The sequence below is a fragment of the Hoplias malabaricus genome, chromosome 6 (genome assembly GCF_029633855.1).
Source record: "Hoplias malabaricus isolate fHopMal1 chromosome 6, fHopMal1.hap1, whole genome shotgun sequence".
NCBI classification, from domain to species: Eukaryota; Metazoa; Chordata; class Actinopteri; order Characiformes; family Erythrinidae; genus Hoplias; species Hoplias malabaricus.
Window position 1 is genome coordinate 31,139,782 of NC_089805.1, and position 22,175 is coordinate 31,161,956.

A 22,175-nucleotide genomic window follows, 5' to 3' on the forward strand; every position below is an offset into this window, starting at 1 on the left:
TAGTCACAATTTGAACCAGAAACACATGAATATTTTGAGCTTTCATTCAAAAAGCATGTGCCAAAACAAGATTTATATTTCCAGAGTAGTACGACAGATAAAATGTGCCTGTGCATAAAAGTTTATAGTTAAACTGGCCAAAGTGACAGTAAACCATTGATAAATACCACCCCTTTTAGTAAATCTGTCCCAAATGAGTCTCACACATTTGTATCAAACAATTTCAGCACATTTTTCTGTCCTTAGTACGAGAACAGAAAAGTGTTTACTTAAAGAGCACCCTCCAGTGAAAATCACGTTTTTAACTTTGTCAGCATTTCCATGTTTTTTTTGTTTTGTTTTTTTTTTAAATATTATCTAGAGGATATATTGTGAGTGCAGTAAGCAACCAAAACACCATGGCTGGGCATTTATACTTTGAAACTGCAGTGTTCTAATGACAGTCTCTACTGGGCAAATTCAGTCAACCAGGTTTATTTTTGACATAATCCTAATAAACCAATCCCCTCAAATTGTGGAACAGGGTTCCTGACCTGCAGCAAGCAGCACGACCTGTAACAGAGGCAGGAATTAATTTATATTCATAGGTCCATGTCTAATAAATTAAAGGAACACTAGGTAAAAATTTTTTTCTCCTGGGCCTCCTCATACTGTAATTTATTTGTACAGCACTGTACTGAAATCAATTGGGGGGGGGGGGGGTTTTCTTAAAGGTATATATTGTAGTTTCTGCAGTGCTGAACCTGAAGCAGCAATGACAGATGCTCTGTTCTCCCTATTACTAGTCAGTGTAGCATCACTATGATTTTGAAGCTGCAATTTTAAGGTGCAAGTATTATATAGCGTTCTTTTAAGATGAAGGTGTAGAGTTACAGCTAAGCCACTTTTAGGGCATTAGTGTTTTTTTTATTATTATTAAATATGTGATTTTGATTTACAGAGATAAGAATATTTAGGGACTTCATTGATAACTAGTTGTGGTGGTGGTGGTGGGGTTAAATAACAGAATCCAATGGGCAGGAGCTGAAGCAAGAGATGCAACTCAATAGAGAATAAGTCAAAAAAACTGGAGCATTCTTATAATCAAACACTCCTGGTCCACAGACATGCAATTTTACCGTATGGCACAAAATTCTCTCATATGTCTTTATCAGTAATTATATATATATATATATATATATATATATATATATATATATATATATATATATATATATATATATATATATATATGGCCAAATTAAGAGCATGTCAAGGGGCTGCATTTGCCTCCGTCCTCAAACCAGGTGTTCTTGTTCCTCCCACTCTGAGGAGAGCTCAGTAGGTTGTGGATGAGAATCACAGTCACTCTCATGAGGAGCAGTGCTACCAAGGTCTACACTGTAGTGCAATTCTTCCAAGTCTGTATCTGCCTTGGGCAAATCTGAACCCTCTACACACTCCAGCTCCAAAAGGCTGGGCCTCTCCAGCTCTTCATTATCTTTAATTAGAAAGTGGTAATTTTGTTCTGGCTTTTCAACCTCGGTTTCTTCCTCCTGTGGCTCTGGGGGAAGTTTCAATGCCTCGTCAGAAGCAGGCGCATCAGGGCCAGCGTCCGCAGTGGCTGATGGGATCAGTGCAATGTTCTGGGGGTTCATGTCATGGAACCAGGCCATTATGTTTCCAAGTAAGTTAGCATTGGCAGTAGGGTCTAAGCCTGGGCCATCAGTGTAGGAGTGCAGGTTACTGGGTGTGTATTGGGTGGTGATGTTGCCCAGCCTCATGAGGCTGTCCCCCAGCTCCAACAGCTCAGAGCTGCTAAGTGAAGCACGGGGTAGCTCCACAGGGTGGGGGACAGGCTCTAGTCTGGAAGGCAGAGAGGACCCAATGGCCCCTAGAGAGGCCTCTGCACTGAGCACATCCTGGGGCTCAGAGTCCAAGGCCAGCCCAGACTCCTGCAGGGACAGCTGGATAGCTAGAAGGATGTTTGGGTCATCTTCATCCAATGAGCCAAGAGCCTAATAATAAAAAAAAACAACCTTCTGTTACAACCATTGTAGGTGTTTGTCTTGAAAACAGAAAACTAAGATTATGGGATGGCAATAATTTTATGTATTATATTATATATGAGCTAAGAGTTTCCTTTTAATACCAGCAGAATGATTTTTGAGGGGCCTTGTTCATCAAAAATGCTATAACAATTGATTGATGGCACATGTTCAATATTTTAGGCCCAGTTCTGGCATCAACATGCATCCTGTGTGATCCAATTTTAAATGGCCAGCACAAAATATAGGTGCGCACGGGGTATTATGTGTCTCAAGAATGCATTGTAATCCACCCAAACCCTCCATAGTCAGAGGGTGTCACAGATGCATATGACCACATTATTTTTGTAGTGTCTCAATGCACCTCTGAGCAATATGCACCACCTGTCTTAACCGCATCTCTGCTCCAGCCAGTGTTTGTCAAATAAAAATGTGAAATGATATGTGTGTGTGTCTTGTGGTTGTGATTCTTTCACAAACATTCAATACTTATATTTAATTTAACCTGTATATATTTGAACATTAAAGTGAAAACTTTCTGATGGGTTTTATTATGTTTCTACGACAAAAGCTTGCTGAGTTCTTTAAGTGTTTTCTATTTCTGTTTTATTTCTGTTTAATCTTGCTTGAGGCAGCACCAATTCTGCCATGCCCAACCTCCAGTGGAAATGTGAGAAATCTGATTAAAAGCCATCACAGCAGATACATGGCAGGGGTGGACATCTATGCTTTTTGGCAGTCATTTGTAATCAGATCACTCAAAAAGGAATATTAATGCCATGTGTGAACTGGGCCATAGATATAGTATTTTTAATATTTACAGACATATAGATACATTTAATATTTCATGCATTCTTTTCATTAAAAGCTGTATTGTAATGGAATGGCAAGGGTGAAACTCACTGTGGTGACACCATATCTCCTTGAACCACTTCCTTCTTGAGGGTCTGTGAACATATAAACCAAACTTTCATTTACACACAGCAGAGCAAACCCCTCAACACTTGTTTCGACAATGATTAAAAGCATCTCAGGTGAGGGATAAGGTACCTAAAGTGCTGACGTTGGGATCACTGGGTTCAGGGGTATTGCTGCGGAGACTATGTAAACTGAGCAGGTCTCCTCTCCTCCGCTGCCTGTGCCTTCGTCTGTATTGAAAGTCTGAGTACTCCTAGACCAAGAGAAAACACACACACACACACACACGCACGCACAGAGGTCAGAATCTAAACCTGATTATTACCACTCAAAGAAAGAATTTTCAGTAGGCCACATCAGATCTAACACAGAACAAAATGTGTATAAAGTGGCTGAAGGATTAAATTTAAAAATCTACTAAATTTACATAACAAACCTAAGATTGAAAACATTGTACCGTTGAACAGTTTTAAGGCTATGGTGAAGTCCTTTGAGGCCAGATTACCAATGTGTAGATGTTATAAATAAGATGCATTTATCTCAATATGATTTTGTGTATATTCTTTGTTGCAGCTCTGTGTTTCTAGCCAGGTCTCCCTTGTAAAAGAGATCAGTGATCTCAATGGAGCTAATCTGGTTAAATAAAGGTTAAATATAAAAAAAAAAACAATAAATCCATATTCAGAGAAAAAAAATTACACAACTCTTCAGAATTATTTAATGCTTTTATCTATTTTTGTCCCAATATTCCTATTTTTACTCCTTCACATATTTTTTTTGACTTGCCGCTTGAAACAAGGTATAGTACTTAAAATCTTCCCCCCCTGAATTGTGAAAACATTTCAAGAGCCGGATAAATCAGTTTCTGGCATTACTATAGCAATATAATGCAATATCACAATCACGTCGGCCATTTATCTAAAGCATTAACACTTGAAGTTTGCTCGCAGCTTCAGTTTCACACAAAAATGAAAATAATTTTATGAAGAATTAAATTAATAAAGAACACAAATAAAAAGGACAATTGCTTTGTTACCAGGTTACTAGCCATGCTCTTTAAGCAGCTCTGCCAATCTACAGTGATATCAGAAGAGAGTACAGCAACCTCATTTCTAAATTTTAAGCTAGGTTATTTTAGGGAATCATTTTCCTCCAGAAAAATTCAACAATCATATACTATCACCCATTTCTAACTCTTCTGCGATATGAAGCTGAATTTAGTTCTTAATAATAACCTGATTACAAAAAAAGCCCACCCACAATCCAGTCTTTCCTTAAGGAAAATAAGGAATTTAATACATATTAAGAGCATACACCTGGAGAGTTAATTATAAGAATTTATGTCCACTTTTAAGGCATTATTAACTGGGTCATAACCAAAAGCTATGTAACAACAAATGTCCTTGTTTATTTTGAGGAGGTGACTGGCGAGTACATATCAGGTTCTAAAACTTTATCGTGGAAATACTGGAAATACTGCATATGCTGGATATATGTAATGTTATTTAAATGCATGGAAATAAAACATTTTGTTTTCTTTTTTTCACCAGACTGTAGATGTTTTCTGTGGTACCTGTGACTGGTCTCCTGTATTGTCAAAGTTCTCACTGTGTTCCCTCCCTCCCAGTATTGAGTGATCCCTCAGCATCTTTAGACACAGAATGAGACACAGTGACCTAGTGATGCTAGCAGCAGCACCAAGACGCCTCACACAAAGACACAAGGGTAGCAGTTGCATTTGGGCTGTTTGCATTCCAGTTAGCTTGTGTTAGGACAGCAACAACAGTTAAACAGCGGAAATGATCACAGAGACATAAGCAGTTCTCGCACCTCAGGGGAGGCAAATCCTAGATACTCCCAATCCCATGTTCCACCAGCAAAACTGAAAGAAAAAGGGGTAATATTTTCAGATGACCTATTTTATAAAATAAAATGGTAATTAACACAACTTCTGAATATTCTAATATTCCAGCAAACACTTTAAATAAATCTAAGAACATGACTTTATTGTTGACTATATAAATGTCCAAGAACATCTCTCCTATCTCTCACTTATTTTAAGAGAATGTCAGAAAAAGAATCTTTTAATGATTTCAACTAATGATGAAAAAGCAAAAGACACAGTAGGCAGTGCAAGACATACCTTCGTCTTGGTGCTTCAGGAGAGTCATTTGGTGCCACGCCCCGTGCCACAGAGGCCAGGAATTCTCGTCTCTTCTGCTGGATGAGACATGCAGCACTGATAATCTTATGGCGAGGGGTACGGAGGTAAGGCCTGTTTACCTTCTGGGCAAGATCCTCTGTCACCATCTCCAGGTCAGTCTGTAAACAAGAATTATGCACAATTCTGAAGATCATGGATCAAGTATCATCTAAGTGAAATAAAAATAAAATATTCTTTTTAAAAAACAAACATTAAATATGCTAATTTATGCTCATTTTAATGCACAATATCTGTTAATTATCTGAGTGTGTGTGAATGAGTGTATAACACCCAAACCAATTTACAATTTTGGTACAGTAATGCTTTAACCTCCACATAAACAGGAAAAAAATTAATATAAAATGTACCATAATTTGTGCACAAGCTATACATGTCATTCTGACGGATTAAGGCAAAAACTATACAAAAGAAACACAGACAACTGAAATCTTTTGAACGTATACCTGCATAAGTTCAAATATTTCTTTTTTTGTGCTTTTGGGTTCTAAAAAGAAACCGTAGGGATAAGAGCACTTAAGGATGCGTCGGGTCTTGAGAAGTTCTTGAATCCCATCTTCAATGAACATGGTGTCAGGTGGAGTGCCCTCTCCTGGAGAATAAAAGTATAAATAAACATGGTGTATCTTACAGAGAAGTAGACATAAATATTACAAAATGGGAATGTAAGTAGGTGTATGAGAGGGCCACAGTGCATAGTTGAATGCTATTTGAATCTGACTCACGGCACATGAAGGCTTTACTCAGCTGCTCCATTTTCTCTTTTGCTGTTTTCAGGAGACGCTGTTCCAGCTGGATTAGAAGAATTTGTGATTGACTCTTAATAGTTCCATTATTGACAACTACCTAAATCACACAAGTCTTACACGGCCTGAAATACTCACTTTGTAACTGTGTTCATGGTTCTTGTATCGAGTGTAATAGTGCATAAAGCGGTCGAGTTCTTGAAAGCTCTTATGCTTCTTCTCAGCCTGAGAAGATGGATGAAAACAGTAATGACAATAGTAAATCAGTTACTCTTTTTCTCAGGGTAAAATCTGTCTGTTCATTGTAAAGGTGGTAATTTAATTTTTACCAAGACTTTTTTTTATTGAGCTTACAGGTGCTGGTCATAAAATTAGAATATCATGAAAAAGTTTATTTATTTCAGTAATTCCATTCAGAAAGTTAAACTTGTATATTATACTCATTCATTACACACAGACTGATATATTTCAAGTGTTTATTTCTTTTAATTTGATGATTATAACTGACAACTAATGAAAACCCCAAATTCGGTTTCTCAGAAAATTAGAATATTGTGAAAATGAGCCACACTCTAATCAGCTAATTAACTCAAAACACCTGCAAAAGCCTTTACATGGTCTCTCAGTCTAGTTCCGTAGATCCCACAATCATGGGGCTGACTTGACAGTTGTCCAAAAGACGATCATTGACACCTTACACAAGCAGGGCAAGACACACTAATTTTATGACCAGCACCTGTAGCTTAGTTCCTTTGAAAAGAGCAAAACCAGCCGACAGTGTATTTGTACATAAACAAGTGCCCTCTTAGCAGCAGGCAGTTTGATAAACATTGCATATATAATACCTCCACTGTCATCTCCTTGGACTGCTCCTCCACCAGTTGGATGACCTCATAGCGGGTGCAGCGATAGTAGCCTCCAGTGGAGGAGCTGTGCTTTTTCCACTCCTCAAGACATATCCAGCAGAAGTCATACTTACACTAAAAAAACATTGAAAATTAGAGATAAGTTACTATATTTAGGGTTTAATGAGAACTTGTATTCTGTAGTCATGATAGGCACTGTGACATGGTTAATAATAAATAATACATTTTATTTACTGTGACTCGTGTGATATGCCAAGCCACTAAATGGGTATCAAGAAGAATTGACAAAGATATGTGAAGAACTGTTATTCTAATATTTATCAATTATTATGAAGTTACACGTTTTTAAGAAGCAACAGGGACTGTATTGACTGGACTAAATGATAAAATGACCAGGATGCGTCATCAGAGATTAAGTAAAAACATGCTGAGTTGAAGCACTGGCATCTTTGAGAGCAGTGCCAGAGCCAGTATGTTCCCCTTTGAGGAGGTCTGTTCTAAAAAGCCTCTGAATCCTTCAAATGGGCTCCATGGCCAGAGACTGGCTTTGTATTTCAAAGATGAAGACAGCTTAAAGCCCACAAATACTAATAAACAGCCACCGAAGTTTCTCCTGATCTAGTAAGCAAATCATTTCCAAAAAACTATAGAAGTGCAAACGCCATGGCTTTTGTTTTAAACAAAGAAAGTTAGGCATAACAGCATGATTAAAAGGTGTAAACACAGTGGTTAGTTTTTTTTAAACAAAGAAAACTAAGTATCATGTGTTTCTTCAGCCACTCATAATCATCACTCATAAGGTGGAACAGAAAATTCAAATAAGAAGCTGGCAAATAATGCCAATATTAGCATGTAAACTAACCCATTTAAAGTGAAACCCAATGTGAATAAGACTGTGAAAATAAGTGTGTACATTGTGAATAAGAAGCAAACATCTACCTTCTAAAATATAATGTGAAAGGGAAAAATCAGTAAGAAATATAATATATAATATATAAAATATATCTCACGTAGTAAAATATTTACGGTGGAAATGGAAAGACAAATATGAAGCTGGTAAATACATAAAACATGGGGGGAAGCTTATTCACTTTTTGACTTTCATTAGTGTATGTAAATATTTTAGTGAAAGGACGTACAGTTTCCTGAGTAGATATGTTGATTATATTCTTTGTGCTGAGAATGTGCAAAGTTCTTAAACTTGTCTTAGACTCACTGGCCACCTATATGAGCTTTGCATCTGAGGAGAAAGGGGGAAGGGGGCAGCAGACAAATCTAACCAGTGTTTTGAATTTGTACTGTGGTACATGCGTGATTGCATCTATAAATTTATAAAAATCAATCAGCACTAATCAGCAACTTACTCCATGGGGTATTCCACAAAGAAGGATTTCTCAGTTAGCCAGCTAACAAAAATCTAATGCAAGTTGAGGACTGTCCAATACAGTGGTGTGAAAAGGTTTGGGCACCCCTGGCAATTATCGTGATTTTCCTTTATAGATCATTGTTTTTTTTGGATCAGCAATTTCAGTTAAATATATCATATAGCATACAAACACAGTGATACTTGAGGAGTGAAATGAAGTTTACAGGATTTACACAAAGTATGCAATAATTATTTTAACAAAATTAGGCAGGCGCATCCTTGTCATACATTTAGCACTAATTATTGGAACACAAAATTTGTTTTGTACGCTCATTGACACTTGACCTACATACACAGGTGAATCCAATTACGAGAAAGTGTTAAAGTGGCCAACTGCAAGTTTTTCAACTCTTTGCATCTTCTCTGAAGAGTGGTAACATGGGAGCCTTAAAACAAATCTCAAATCACCTGAAAACAAAGATTGTTCAACATCATGGTTTAGGGGAATGATACAAAAAGCTATCTCAGAGATTTCAGCTGTCAGTTTCCACTGGGAGGAACATAGTGAGGAAATGGAAGACCACTTCTAATTAAGGCCCAAAGTGGCAGGCCAAGAAAAATCTCAGATAAGCAGAGGTGCAGGATGGTGAGAACAGTCATAGTCAACCCACAGATCAGCTCCAAAGACCTACAACAGGAGAGGCTGTATGGGAGAATAATGCAGAAGAAGCCTTTTCTGGTCACACGCCACAGAGTCGCTTGAGGTATGCTAAAGCACATTTGGACAAGCCAGCTTCGTTTAGAAATAAACTAAAATTGAGTTATTTGGACATAAAAAGGGGCGGTATGCATGGCAGAAAAAGAACACAGAATTCCAAGACAAACACTTGCTACCCACAGTAAAACTTGGTGGCAGTTCCATCATGCTGTGGGGCTGTGTGGCCAGTGCAGATACTAGGAATCTTGTTAAAGTTGGTAGTTGCATGGATTCCAGTCAATATCAGCAGATTCTTGAGCAATGTTCAAGTTGAATTGCGCAGGGGCTGGATACTTCAACAAGACAACGACCCTAAACACTGCTCAAAAACTACTAAGACATTCATGCAGAGGAACAAGTACAATGTTCTGAAATAACCATCTCAGTTCCCTGACCTTAATATTATTGAAAATCTGTGGTGTGATTTAAAGCGGGCTATCCATGCTTGGAAACCGTCAAACCCGACTAAACAGGAGATGTTTTGTAAAGAATAATGGTCCAAAATATGTTCAACCTGAATCCAGACTCTCGTTGGTATATAGGAATAGGAAGCTTTTGGAAGTGTTTAGAGGCTGTTATTTCCACAAAAAGAGGATCTACCAAATGTTGATGTAGTTTTCTGTTGGGGTGCCCGAATTTATGCACCTGCCTAATTTTGTTTAAACAATTATTGCACACTTTCTTTAAATCCTATAAACTTCAATTCACTTCTCAAATATCAATGTGTTCATCTGCTATAGGATATATTTAACTGAAATTGCTGATCCAAACCACCAATGATTTATAAAGGAAAATCCTGAAAATTATCAGGGGTGCCCAAAATTTTTTATAGCGCTGTAGGAATCTTCCTCAGCTCTGTTCATATTGAACAGGCTTGACTAAAGGCTTACGTTATCTGGCTAAACTGAGAAATCTTTGTGTAATACCCCCAGCTCTATTACTGCCTCCTAGTTGTAACATCATCAAATTGAATAAAATCATGCATTGTGTAATTATTTATATCCCAATTACTACTATCCCCACTAATACTAATATTACATAAAATTGTATCCTTTAAAAGAAAATAAATAAAAAATTAAATGTAAATCTCATGTTAAGTAAATTAAATAACAATGACGTAACCTGTATGTTTAATCTCTCAGAGGGTGCTTTTTTTTTTTTGTTTAATCATGGTATTCAGATAAATCTTTTACCATGCATCAACAATATACTTATATTTACATTCATTCCCACCAATATGCAGCATGTAATTTATTATCATGTATTTATTTAGCTTATGTTAAATTAGCTGCACAAAAGCTTTACAGCTAAAATTATTTTATAATTGAGGATGACATTAATATTAGTGCTTTGGAGAAAAAATGACCAGGTCATAAGCAGCTTGAGTCTTGATATTTTAAAAGCTGTTAAACAGTGCTAAGAGTGTTCTTGATTCACAGCTGAAAGCAGCAGCATGATCTTTCAAAGGATCTAATCAATGCACTTCACTATGAAATGTCTTCCTGTTTCCAAGCAACAAAAATGTTAGTTTCTCTGCAGGTATTGCAAAGTTACAGGCTTTGCAATATCCAGCAAGGCACAAGTGATCTTCTACTGCAGAGAACTGCTTTTCAAACTTATCCAAACTATATGTCTCAGGGCACCAGCACAACGCTCAGTTTGAAATTACTGGCTTTTACTATAGCATTGTAAAGAGATTCCTGAGTATCCCAAAGATGAGCCGAATTTTACCAAATTATATATTAGGTGCTACTCATATAGCATAGCAAAATAAGTTATAATATACAAATTCAAAAACAGCTGGAAAAACATCCAATTCCATTCAGCCATCATATGATGAAAGCAGCAGCACAGAATTCTCAGTGGACTTTGATATTAATAAGTGCTCTAAGCACATTTAGCTTTCATTTTGCAAGTATTTGCCATCTTTTTTCTCATCAGCAAGTGTGTCCTGTGAATAACTCTTCTCCTTCCCCCATCTCGTTGACTGTCATTCAAAGTCCGAGTCAAGCCATCATTAGGAAAATAACAGGGAGGCATAGGCTTCTACATAATCTTTTATTGAGACACCTGCCTCTGACGTCAAAACAGCTCTTTAGCATCCAACTGACACCGTGTGTAGATGAGATGCTGCCCAGACAATACACAAAAAATACCAGGCCCCAAATAAATAAAAAAAACGCACTGCATATTCTTTATAAGTATTCAAATAACTGGTCTCTGGCAACTGCCAAATGCTTCGGTAATTCAAAGGTATTTAGTTTTTATGGTAGGTGAGAGTGGGGAACAGGAATTCAGAACTTCTCTAATCATTTGAACATGTAATATCTATGAACAATTTAGATAGAATTGGTTGTTAATTCATTGTAAAATGTACTGGATGGTCTCCTTCATGGAGATTTTGGAAAGAGATGCAAAATTACTGATTACTGTAAATTAGTTTATTTGGATTCATTCTAATGTTACTACTCTTCTGGAAAAAAATGGTTTAGTTCTCAATTATATGTAAATACAATTTTCATGACAACAGTTTAATGGTTTCCATGCTGAGATAAAAACAGCAGATTATAGAAACAAAGGCTATATCTACAACAAAAGATTTTGTTAGCTCTCATGCATCTCAAAATGCATATAACAAAGTGATTCTGAGACCTAACTGGTTTACTTAGTTTTACAAAAATTATTCAGACCTTTAATCTCAGCTCTTTGTTTTATTTCATATCCCATGTGTGGGGGTATATATTTTTTAGGTATACTACTGTGGATATAGCTTCAGACATCCAAGTAAAGTAGCAGCAGTGTAGAAGATAAAATCTGAACATAATGACCAGAGTAATAATGTGTTCAAGAGATATCTGTTGACCACTGACCTTGGCACATTGCATGTGATTGCAGCCTTCATTTTTCTGAATAGGCGACTTGCAGTTGGCACAAGGTTTGGAGTTGGTGAGTAACCACAGGCAGTTAGCAGCATCTTCATAAGCTTCACTTACTCCAGCCACTATCCGGGAGGAATCAGATATTAGAAACATGTTTTCTTATATTTATCAACTATGCAGTTACATAAAGAGATGAATTTAAAAGTTACAACCCGTTTGGCTTGCCAGGGATCTATGGATGGTTAGTAAGTGGTAAAAACAGAAACAAGTACAGAAATAATAGTAGAAACAAGTAACAGGAAAACCAGTGCAAGCAAAACAGCTTCTTTTAAACAGGTACAGGAACAGCCAAACGGGTTGCCAAAATCGCCCTTGGCTTGCTCACCTAGGGATTTTCATATCTTTACATTCTTAAAATTTTTACATTTCATGTCAAAACTTTGTTTTACCGGAATTCTGTGAAGCTGCTTTGTGACAACATCAGTTGTAAAAAGCGCCATAAAAATAAATTTGATTTGATTTGACAAGTTACAGCTTGCATATATGGATATTGCATCTAGGATTATGATTGCTGGAGTTATCTGAATATGCTCATACACTCTTCTGGCTTCATCTCTGAGACTTTCTGCAGCCACATTTTCCATGTCTGGCAATCACATGGTTCATGGGCCTCACCAAGACACTCCCTGGAAAGAAAAAATAACAAATAAAAAAGTCATCAACACATTAGCAGAGTAGGTATTTTAAGACAAAGAAACAAAAAGACTGATGGCTAAAATAACTGGTGTGGCACACACCAGCAGAATAGGTGTCCTTTTCCACAGTCCACAGCAGGAGCAGAGAGCAGAGGGAAGCCAAGGGGGTCTGAGGCAGAAGTGCCAGGTCTGGAGAGACGAACTGCTCTCTCACACCTCGCAACTGGGCACCAGCGGATAGCTGGGTTGTTATCCACAAAGGCCTAAAAATACAAAAAAAATGTCCCATTTAAACCACCATAAAATATAATAGCAATACTATTGTTTTCAGATGGACATGAAAATATGTAGGCAAAACTATGAAAGATACAACATATTAATATGCAAAGAGTACCAGAATAAATAGAATGTTTACCAAACTCAAAATTAAACCTGAAAAATAACAGTAAATATATATGGGCAACAGGTAGCGAGTGTATTTTCCTTAAGCTGTAATTTAAGTCCTTTCCTGCAGACATAAATTGTACCTTAATGTCAAACTGCAGGTAGCGCTTATCCATCTCCTTGGAAACAACACTCTCTATGACTTCCACTGGGACCAACTGAAAACAATCATAGGCTGGACAAAAGATATTATGTGCTTCCCCTTCCTGGATTTTAACATTCAAAAACCTGAAACAAAACAGGAAAATCTCAAGCTGGTAATTCACAAACATGTTAAACCCCCTGCTTTGGTTAAATCTGAGAAAAAAAAGACTGCGGTGCTACCAATTTACAAACCTGAACACAGAGATTCTACATGTATGATTTAAACGTAGTAAAGCTTATTTATAAATAAAATGCTTCTGATTTTTAGACACTCACCCTTCCCAGCATGCTCGGCAGAACTCGTGCCCACATGGTATGTCCACAGGCTCTTCAAATACCGAAATAGAGCACATGCAAATTCCACACTAAAAGAGAATTAAAACAAAGAACTGCAATATATGACACATTTTTATTTTACTCTTTTATTACATAATACTTGCACTATATTGAACTACACATTCCTATGTATGCAAAAACAGCTTTGGGAGCATAATAAACAGACTATATCGTTAATGGATGTACAGCTTACTACCAATCCAGCACAAGCAGATGACTGTTAAATGCAAGTGCGCTTCTCTTCCTAGGTTGCAACAAGTGACTCACTGGGGCTAGTCCTTCGTCTGTAGGTGACAAGCTGATCTCATCTGGGGAAGTGAGAGTGGAGCGAGCCGTTCGGGGCGTCCTGGGGGACGGCAGTGTGTCCCAGGCATTATAGCCACTGGGTGGAGGAGTGGGCATCTGGACACCAGAGCGCTGACAGCAGTTCTCTGCATTAGACATCCAAGCTTCCAGAAGCTTCTCTCGGTCCCAATCTGCACATGACAGTGATAGATTGCATAATAAGTTAAAATCCCTAGTGAAAATAATGGAACGACTTCAAAAATGATGTTCAATAAGCTGTTATTTACTTCATAGATAGATAGATAGATATCTCAGATACAACACACAACAATATTTGTTTAATAACTGAATATTCCGGCTTCATAAAATATAACTCAAACAAATTCAACTAAATGAGTTACATGAAGGGCATATTAGTTAAAAAAAAATATGGAAACAAGGAATTAGCAATTTTTTTCTCCTCCTGGGACTCGAATTCTTGGAGAAACTGTCTACACTAATTAAAACATTCTAAAGTGTTGCTTCAAAGTTTGTGAATCCTTTAGAATTGTCCATATTTTTGCTAAATCTTCATCAGATTTTCACACCTAAAAGTCCTAAAAGTAGATAAAGAGAACCAAAATACACAAAACCTATTGAATGAACAAGCTTTTCAGAGGATGATGTTACACTGACCACTTATAAGAAATATCCTTTAAATTTATTTTGTTGGTAAGGCAACAAAGATCCTATAAAAAGCTAATACCATACCATGAGCCCTCAGAAGTGCTTCAGCTGTGAAGAGAGGAGCCTGAAGCATGTCAGCTGTCTCCACTATCAGCATGTCCTTCAGCCGCCGTAGGTCTTGAAGCTTAAGTCCCTCAAATGGCTGCAGAGAAAAGGAGTGAGACATACAGCAGAAAGACAGGGAGGCAATATGCTGAGTTTAATTATGCTTCTGTTTAAAAATGATTGTTTGTGTTCACTATGCTATCATTGGCCTCTAATTGGACGTTCGACTGCTATTTATATCTGTTAATGTGAACAATCTGAACGGAACAAACTTCATCCCCTTCACAGCAAGAGGGAGCAGAAATTAACCCGCATACACTTTCTTTAAAGAAGTGATATTGGCAGGTCACAGCTGCAGAGCAAGGGCAAAAAATAACGGTAAATACACACACACATAAATATTTGACTCTAATTGTAAGGATAGCTCTGCCAAGATATTAAGACATATAAATATTATACTATTACCTTTGGTCTGCCATAAACAGATGCATTTCTGAATGTACTGTATTATTTATTGAGAATAAAATCTGCTCAGTGTAAAAACATTCATTGTTCTGCTTACCTTATCTCTATTCACCACCAGTACCAGAGATTTTTTAAAAAGAAAACTAACTCCTGGGTGGTAAATATAAAAAATCAAAGCACACCTCTCGTCTGTCGAGGGCTGCATACTCTGCCTCTATCTCCTGAGCTCCAGGATCCTGAGAGAAGACCATCTGAGACTCCAGACTGAGGGCCAGCTCCTTATGATGCTGTTTCTCTGCACAGTCACATGGAGTCTGATGTTCTTCATTCTCTACAAACAGGTCTGCATCATTCTTCACCAAAAGCTAAGAAACACAGGGATAATGATCTATCAGTGTCACTTTTACTTTTTATGCGATACTGTACTATCTGGTAAACAAACATGGTCCCTATGCTACTGTTAAGCAGTGATTCCTTCTTTGTAAAATTTGGGGATACCAATGTTTTTAAAATGTCAAACATACATATCATGTTAATCATGGAATAGCCCATTTGCTAGTTTAGACCACACCCATGAAGTATGAAATGGGGATGTGAACGCAGATGACCTGACCCATTAGAAAGGAGAAAGGAGGATAAGATCTGGGAGCAGTATCTGTAAATTTTTGTGTGCTTTATCTTAAAAGGCGCTTTGCATATGTTTTTTTTTTAAATCAGACATATCTGATGCTCCTCAAAATTATTATAGTGTACTGTTATAGTGTAAGGCCACAACAATCTATAGAAAGATTTCTCATTTATACCTCCACACAGCTCTTCATGCCAGCTGCAGCAGCATAGTGCAAGCAAGTGCTCTTCTTATTGTCAGTGGCGTTGACATTGGCACGCTCATACTCGCCCTGGTCAAGCTTGGCCCCCGTCCACCTGAGCATCATCTGTAGGCACTCAGCACGGCGCTGTTCATCCTGCTGTGGGCAGCTGAGTCTTGGCTGCAGAGCACCTTCACCAAACAGGATGTGTGGCCCCATACACAGCGTGTGCAGAGCCGTCTCGTTCTGTACATTGCGCTTGTTGGGGTTGCCATCCTTACAGAACAAAAAGGACCTGAAAGAAAATATAACAAACGAGGAACAGACAGAGCCCCAACTTTTCAGATACCATATAACTAAATAATTGAGGACTTGCAAGAAATAATACAGAATAATACAGACAGCATCATGACATTATATTTCAAACAACTCAAGAACTAAACAAAAAAAATTACAAAAATAATTCCTGTAATCTCAGTTCCTCTAGAAGCTCAGTTGGTTGTGTGAACCTATTGCACGAACCAATATAGCAGCTAGTAGGGCCACTCAGAGAGGTCTCAGGTAAAATGCAAACTATTTAAGAGTAATCAGCAAGAATCCTAGAATGTGTTGCAATATATTCTATGCTTTTTAAACTTAAATAGTTGTAAAAGGATCAGAACTGAGATGTAAGTATTCATATAATTTACCAGTTCTATATAGTAACAATATCGGCTCCCAATTTCAACAATGTTATTCAGAGGAAAAGTTGGCAAGACCACAGATCAGCATTCAAAGAGTTAACCCTCTCAGGAAATGCAGGGCACATCACAGTTATTTTGAAAGGCAGACCAATGCCTCACAGCTCAATATTTCATTATGTGTGAGAGTACATTACGAAGACATAATAACCACATTAACAGAGAGCATGGCATGATGCTCTGGCTAGCTGGAAGTACACACTGCTTCGCAGCTTAAAAGACAGAAACAGATAATAAGCCAAGCTGATATCATTTTCAGGTAAATCGACTTTGGGAATTACGGTATGATTGATAACGGACTCAAATTGGACTCTTGATAGGACTAGGGGCAATTTACAATTTTTTCAGCAATAGGAATGAATGCAGTGCTTGGTTGACTGCAAGGCCGTTCTGTAGAAGTGACTCAGCATTTTGTTCCAGGAAGTCTGGGGTGTAGAGCTGGCACAGGAACTTTATTATTTAATGTAATGTAAAACAAAATGTTAATTCTCTGCATTCACTGCCACGCCTCAGCTCTGGCTACTGAAGCACAGATATTTAGCTAAAGGTAATGACATAAAGCTATACGCCAAATGCACACGTTGCTCATGTGTTTGTTTATGACACTGAGGATCAATTCATTTTAGTGATCACATTCACTAGGTATTTTCTTTATTACAAGTTTCACTTTATGTTAAGTTTTTTCTTATTAACAAGAAAAATAAAACAATTAAAATATGTTTGACTAAAAACTTTCTAAAAAAATGTTAAAACATCCTCTGCAATATAAAAATCACTGCTATAAAATCAACTATCCTTAATATTTAAAAAACTGATGTAGAAAGACACAGTTCTGAAAACATAAAGGACATGCAGGGGAGGAGTATATCCGCTCATGTGGTCAGCTAAAGTCCTCTTTAAGCACCTTGTAGCTCAAAAGGAAAGAGGAGGGACAATGAGTCATAAGTAGCCAGCTGTCTTGGAAGGTAATTACCATACCAGCAATTTTCTCAGGGGGATGTAACCAGCCATTGAACATTTTCCCCACTGAACTGGCTGTAGGCATTAGTTGTAGGCATTTGTTTTCACTGAAAATAAAATCTAAAACAGTGTTGTATTCAGTAGATCCACTACTTCTCTGCACTGCACAAGCATGTGATGGGTTTACTAAACCCTTTCTGTAGCTGTAGACTATGCCTGGTGGGGGTCAGCAGACACACTCAATGGTAATTCTGTCAGTGGAAGCAAATCTCCTTTTCTGTGCTGCTGTGTGTCAGTTAACTTCGTTAGGTTGTCATTTGTCAGCGGTTAACATTTATTCCTTTTCTATAGCTACAGGTAAAGGAAAGACATGATATGTCTGCTTATGTTTCCAATGCCGAATATGAATCTATAAGTTATAGCAGTAATGGTATTATAATAAAAAAATTTGATTTACATTAAGTGCAATCAATCAAATCCAATCGGAATATTCTGAATCAATAATAGTAATAATAATAATATATATATTAAACCACTAAGAAAAATGTATGTAAAATGCATCACTTGCTCTATGCTTGGTGCTACAGTGCTTTAGGGAATATCATCCTAGATTAGGAATGACTCAGCCCTGTTCAAGCACAGGAACTTACCTGATAAGGCGGCTCATGGCATGACGTGAGGCATAGTGCAGTGGCGTGTTGTGCTGGTAGGGTTCCCCATAAGAGGCATTGGGGTCCAGGGCCTCCTTAAACTGGGGATTGTTCTCATAAATATGGCAAGCTAGAGCCTCGTCCCCACTGATCAGTGCCTTGCGGAACTTGGTGGCAGTGTTCCCCATGGCCAGGCCGGTGTGGGACAACACAGAGCGTCCAGCGCCCACACTTGCCCCTCAGCAGTCAGTATAAGAGCACATGCACCACACACTACAGGTCCTGCAAAACCACAATCAGTAAAACTATATTAGTAAATACGTCCATGGTAGAAATGACTGAATCCAGACTAAGACATAAAATCCATCTATGCTATAAAAACCTATGCATTAGAAAGGCATGTACATCAGGACATAAAAGCAGAACTGCATAAACATTTCCGTTCTTCAGACTAATATCCATCCATCCATCCATTATCTGTAACCGCTTATCCAATTTAGGGTCGCGGGGGGTCCAGAGCCTACCTGGAATCATTGGGCGCAAGGCGGGAATACACCCTGGAGGGGACGCCAGTCCTTCACAGGGCAACACAGACACACACACATTCACTCACACACTCACACCTACGGACACTTTCGAGTCTCAGACTAATATGTATATATCAAATAGTCATACTAGGCTTATGAGACACAATCTAGGCAGTGGTCATTTTAGGAAAAAAATATTTGTAATCTGTATATGTGCCTGTTTTCTTGCTCTTTCGAGCTGATTAGGCTTCAAGGAACAAAATGAAAGCCAATGTGCATGCAGGAATTACTTCAATTCATTCAGCTGCAAAGCAACATCCAGATATGACTGTAACTCTTAAATGTTGCAGGAGCACTAGATACACTGGATTTTATTTTATTTTTTTTTTTTTTGGGGGGGGGGGGGGGGGAGAACCACTACAATCAACTGCATAAACATCAGCTGAAAAAAAAGGAACATGAATTTTTTTTTTTTTCTTGCTGAAGCCATTTTCTGCTCTAATAAATCTCCTTAAAAGGACCGTGGGAGACAGAGCAGGCAGAAGCAGCAGGTGCAGCGTCAGGGCTGCAGCATGCCGGGGGAAGCTACACCCTCTGGGTTGATTTTTAGGTCATTCTGTCTACCATGCTTCTGGCCTATCACACTGACATAATTTTCCTCTTGTATACTCAAGGAAAAATGTCTGCTAAGCAAACAGCAGAAAAATGCTAACATTTAAGTAAGATTGGGTGATTTGTATCTACCCTCAAGCTAAATATAACTGCCAATATCATCTGTGCTGATCAATACACAGATAAGGAATACTCATATTTCAGGTGAGCCTTAAGCCCATGCTGAACTAAATGAGCAGCAACGAATGAACAAACACACCATTCTTGTTTCACAACCTCCATTCGTACCATGTCGTTACAGCTACATAAATAATCCCAGACAAGTCCCTGGGTGGGACTTTATTTGCATTCATTTTACACAACAGTTTATGAAATATAACAATGCAGCCTTTGTGTTAAGGTTCACTTTCAAATGCTGTCTGTTTATTTATGTGGATTTTTATGAAATGACCTGGAGACTGTAGACCATTTCCTGGCATTCTGTACAGCTGTAATACACTATTACAACACTCACCAGATACACAAGCAGACAATGAAATATTGAAGAGCCCTTATAACAACACCACTAATACACATCAGTGCAGTTTCTTCAGATAAAATATTTTCTATTAAAAACAGACAAAAGGGACATAATAAATAAATAAATAAATAAATACATAGCATGGCAAGCACACTGCAGTTGCAATATACATCCACACAGACAAGGGAAAAAAGTTTATTACACCCAACACCAAATGGTATATCTCAGCAGAGATGCATGTTATTCCATGTTTTATCTAATTGATCCCATCAGCAAGGAAGAAAATGACAGCTATGCAGTCACCAATCCAGAAATTCCCTGGATCTTTCACAGGACTGCCCTGTAGCCACATAACAATGCATAAAAATAATCCTCATATTTTTTTCAATTAGGAGGAACAGACCACAGAAAAAAATAGCACTGATTTTCCTTTTTATAAAGCTAAGAATATAGTAATACACATTTAATTACATAAGACTTCCTTTATTATAGGTAAAAGGATTGGTTCCTTAGGTTGATGATGTAAGAAACCCTGGATCTCCGGATTTGTGCATTTGAGACTTTCTATAGAACACTGCAGTTCCAAAGCAGAATACAAGGTGTTGACTGCTTATGTCACTCATATCTTATAGTAGGATTTGTAAAAACACCACAGAGACATGTATATAAAAAATTAATAAATAAAATAAAAAATAAATAAAATAAAAACTTGGTTTTCACTGGAGGGCGTCTTAACTAAACTTGCCTTTCACCTTCATCCTTGACAAGATCCTGTTTGCGCTCCTTTACTTTGTAAATTGTTTTCAGTCACAATCCAGCTTCCTCATCACACACAACTGTCTAACCAGTGAGACAATAACACACTCTTTTGGGTATGGACAAAGAAAACTTTACTGGCTCCATTAGAGGAGAGAAGTTTAGCGACTTAACGCAAATAAGAGATTTGCACATAGTTCAACAACGTATTCATGTTTTTTTTCACATCAGAAAATAGCATTTTCCCTTCACTCTTCTAGATACCGTTAAAGCTTACCGAAACAAACGATGTGTCTGTAGACTAGCAGGGTTACTTCAGGTAAACACTAAACTTACCTGGTGCTTATCCCGTTATATATTCTACCCTCAACAGATATTACACCTTATCTAAGGGGAAAAGTAGACTGTGATGTAAGGCGAGGTTAATGTTAGCTCCCTGTTCTCCAGCTTGTTAATCGAATTGTCCATTCCACCTTAAATGTTGTAGCAGTTAACGCTGCGCTATGGCGCCTGTGGCTGTGGCTTTGGCTGGAGAGCAGAGGCTGACTTCAGATGCACCCGGGTATTACCGGCTCATTACCACGCGAAGACCTCCTAGTCTTTTTTTAATTAATCTGCATCGCAGATATCCAAACAACAGCACACACACACACGGGTAAATAGCCGGTGTGCTAGCTAGCCACATACCTCATCCTCGCTGATGTGGCTGGACATCGTGTGGACCACTCAGCTCAGAGCAAACAAAGCAGAAAAATCAGCGCTTCGCCAGAACTGCAGATTTCTTCTATACTGCCATTGTAGTTTACCTATTCTCGACAGATACTGTTCATGCTACCGGTGTGTTTTTTGAGCTAAGTGTATTTCACTGTGCTGTGGCGACGGGGGCAGCGTGTGTGTGTGTTGTGCTGTCTACATCAGGAGGCAGGCTCTGTTTTCATAGGCTTTCCTTTTTGCTTCTTCTTTAACGTTTCAGACACACTGAAAAAGTCTGGAAAGTATAATACTGCCGCCTCCGGACTGGACTGCTAGATATATTGTACCTGTAGTTATAGGTCATTCTATTGGAACAGGATAGTTAAAAAAAAAATATATATATATATATATATATATATATTACAAATGCAGTTTTTTTTCTAGATGAGAGTGTATAATTAACTTTAGGCCAAATACCAGGTTTAGAAAGCACCTTTTCCCTCAAACATGCCTGTTGCTGTTTATACTGGTTGTTAGATTGTGACATCAAAATGGACCCCACATTAGGTCCACATTAAGAGGAAATTTGTGGGCTCTGGAGTAGTGCAGTGGTGTATGTGTTGGCTCGATTCCAGGTGATAATTTAGTTGTCTAAGACTGGAAGGCTTTTCTTATTGGATGGATAGGTTGGTCAATTTAAGAGAAGTCAAAACGGGGCTGGCTAGCCCTGGCGTATGCCAGCTGATGTGATATATCTGGACAGTTTACATTCTCCTCTAAAGAACATGTAGCTCTACTGTGAGACTGCTAAGACCTAGAGAGCTGCCTAGTATGGCCTGAGACACACCAAAAAGGTGTGATGCTAAACTGAAAGTACCACATATGTCAGGAAGAACTATTCAATCTGCAGGAGGAGAAGAACATGCAGGGTTAGAGGAACAAGCAAGTACCTCAGGTTCTATAAACGGCTCACTCCAGCACCATCAGC

The 22,175-nt window shown here is 38.0% G+C and overlaps 1 protein-coding gene across 1 annotated transcript; it reads right to left on the bottom strand.

Moving 5' to 3' along the window:
* Positions 1 to 1,239: 1,239 nt before the first annotated feature.
* Positions 1,240 to 21,359, bottom strand: ankib1a (ankyrin repeat and IBR domain containing 1a). The gene is made up of 21 exons (XM_066674892.1): positions 21,182 to 21,359; positions 18,080 to 18,361; positions 15,724 to 16,024; positions 15,103 to 15,285; positions 14,435 to 14,552; positions 13,667 to 13,875; positions 13,340 to 13,428; positions 13,003 to 13,147; positions 12,578 to 12,738; positions 12,378 to 12,466; positions 11,772 to 11,902; positions 6,758 to 6,892; positions 6,051 to 6,137; positions 5,892 to 5,958; positions 5,613 to 5,758; positions 5,089 to 5,267; positions 4,776 to 4,827; positions 4,519 to 4,593; positions 3,078 to 3,198; positions 2,931 to 2,974; positions 1,240 to 1,997 (listed from the first exon to the last, which is right to left on the bottom strand). The coding sequence occupies exons 2-21, from the start codon at positions 18,265 to 18,267 to the stop codon at positions 1,278 to 1,280; spliced, it is 3,240 nt and encodes a 1,079-aa protein (XP_066530989.1). The 5' UTR covers positions 18,268 to 18,361; positions 21,182 to 21,359; the 3' UTR covers positions 1,240 to 1,277.
* Between the last annotated feature and the right edge of the window lie 816 nt (positions 21,360 to 22,175).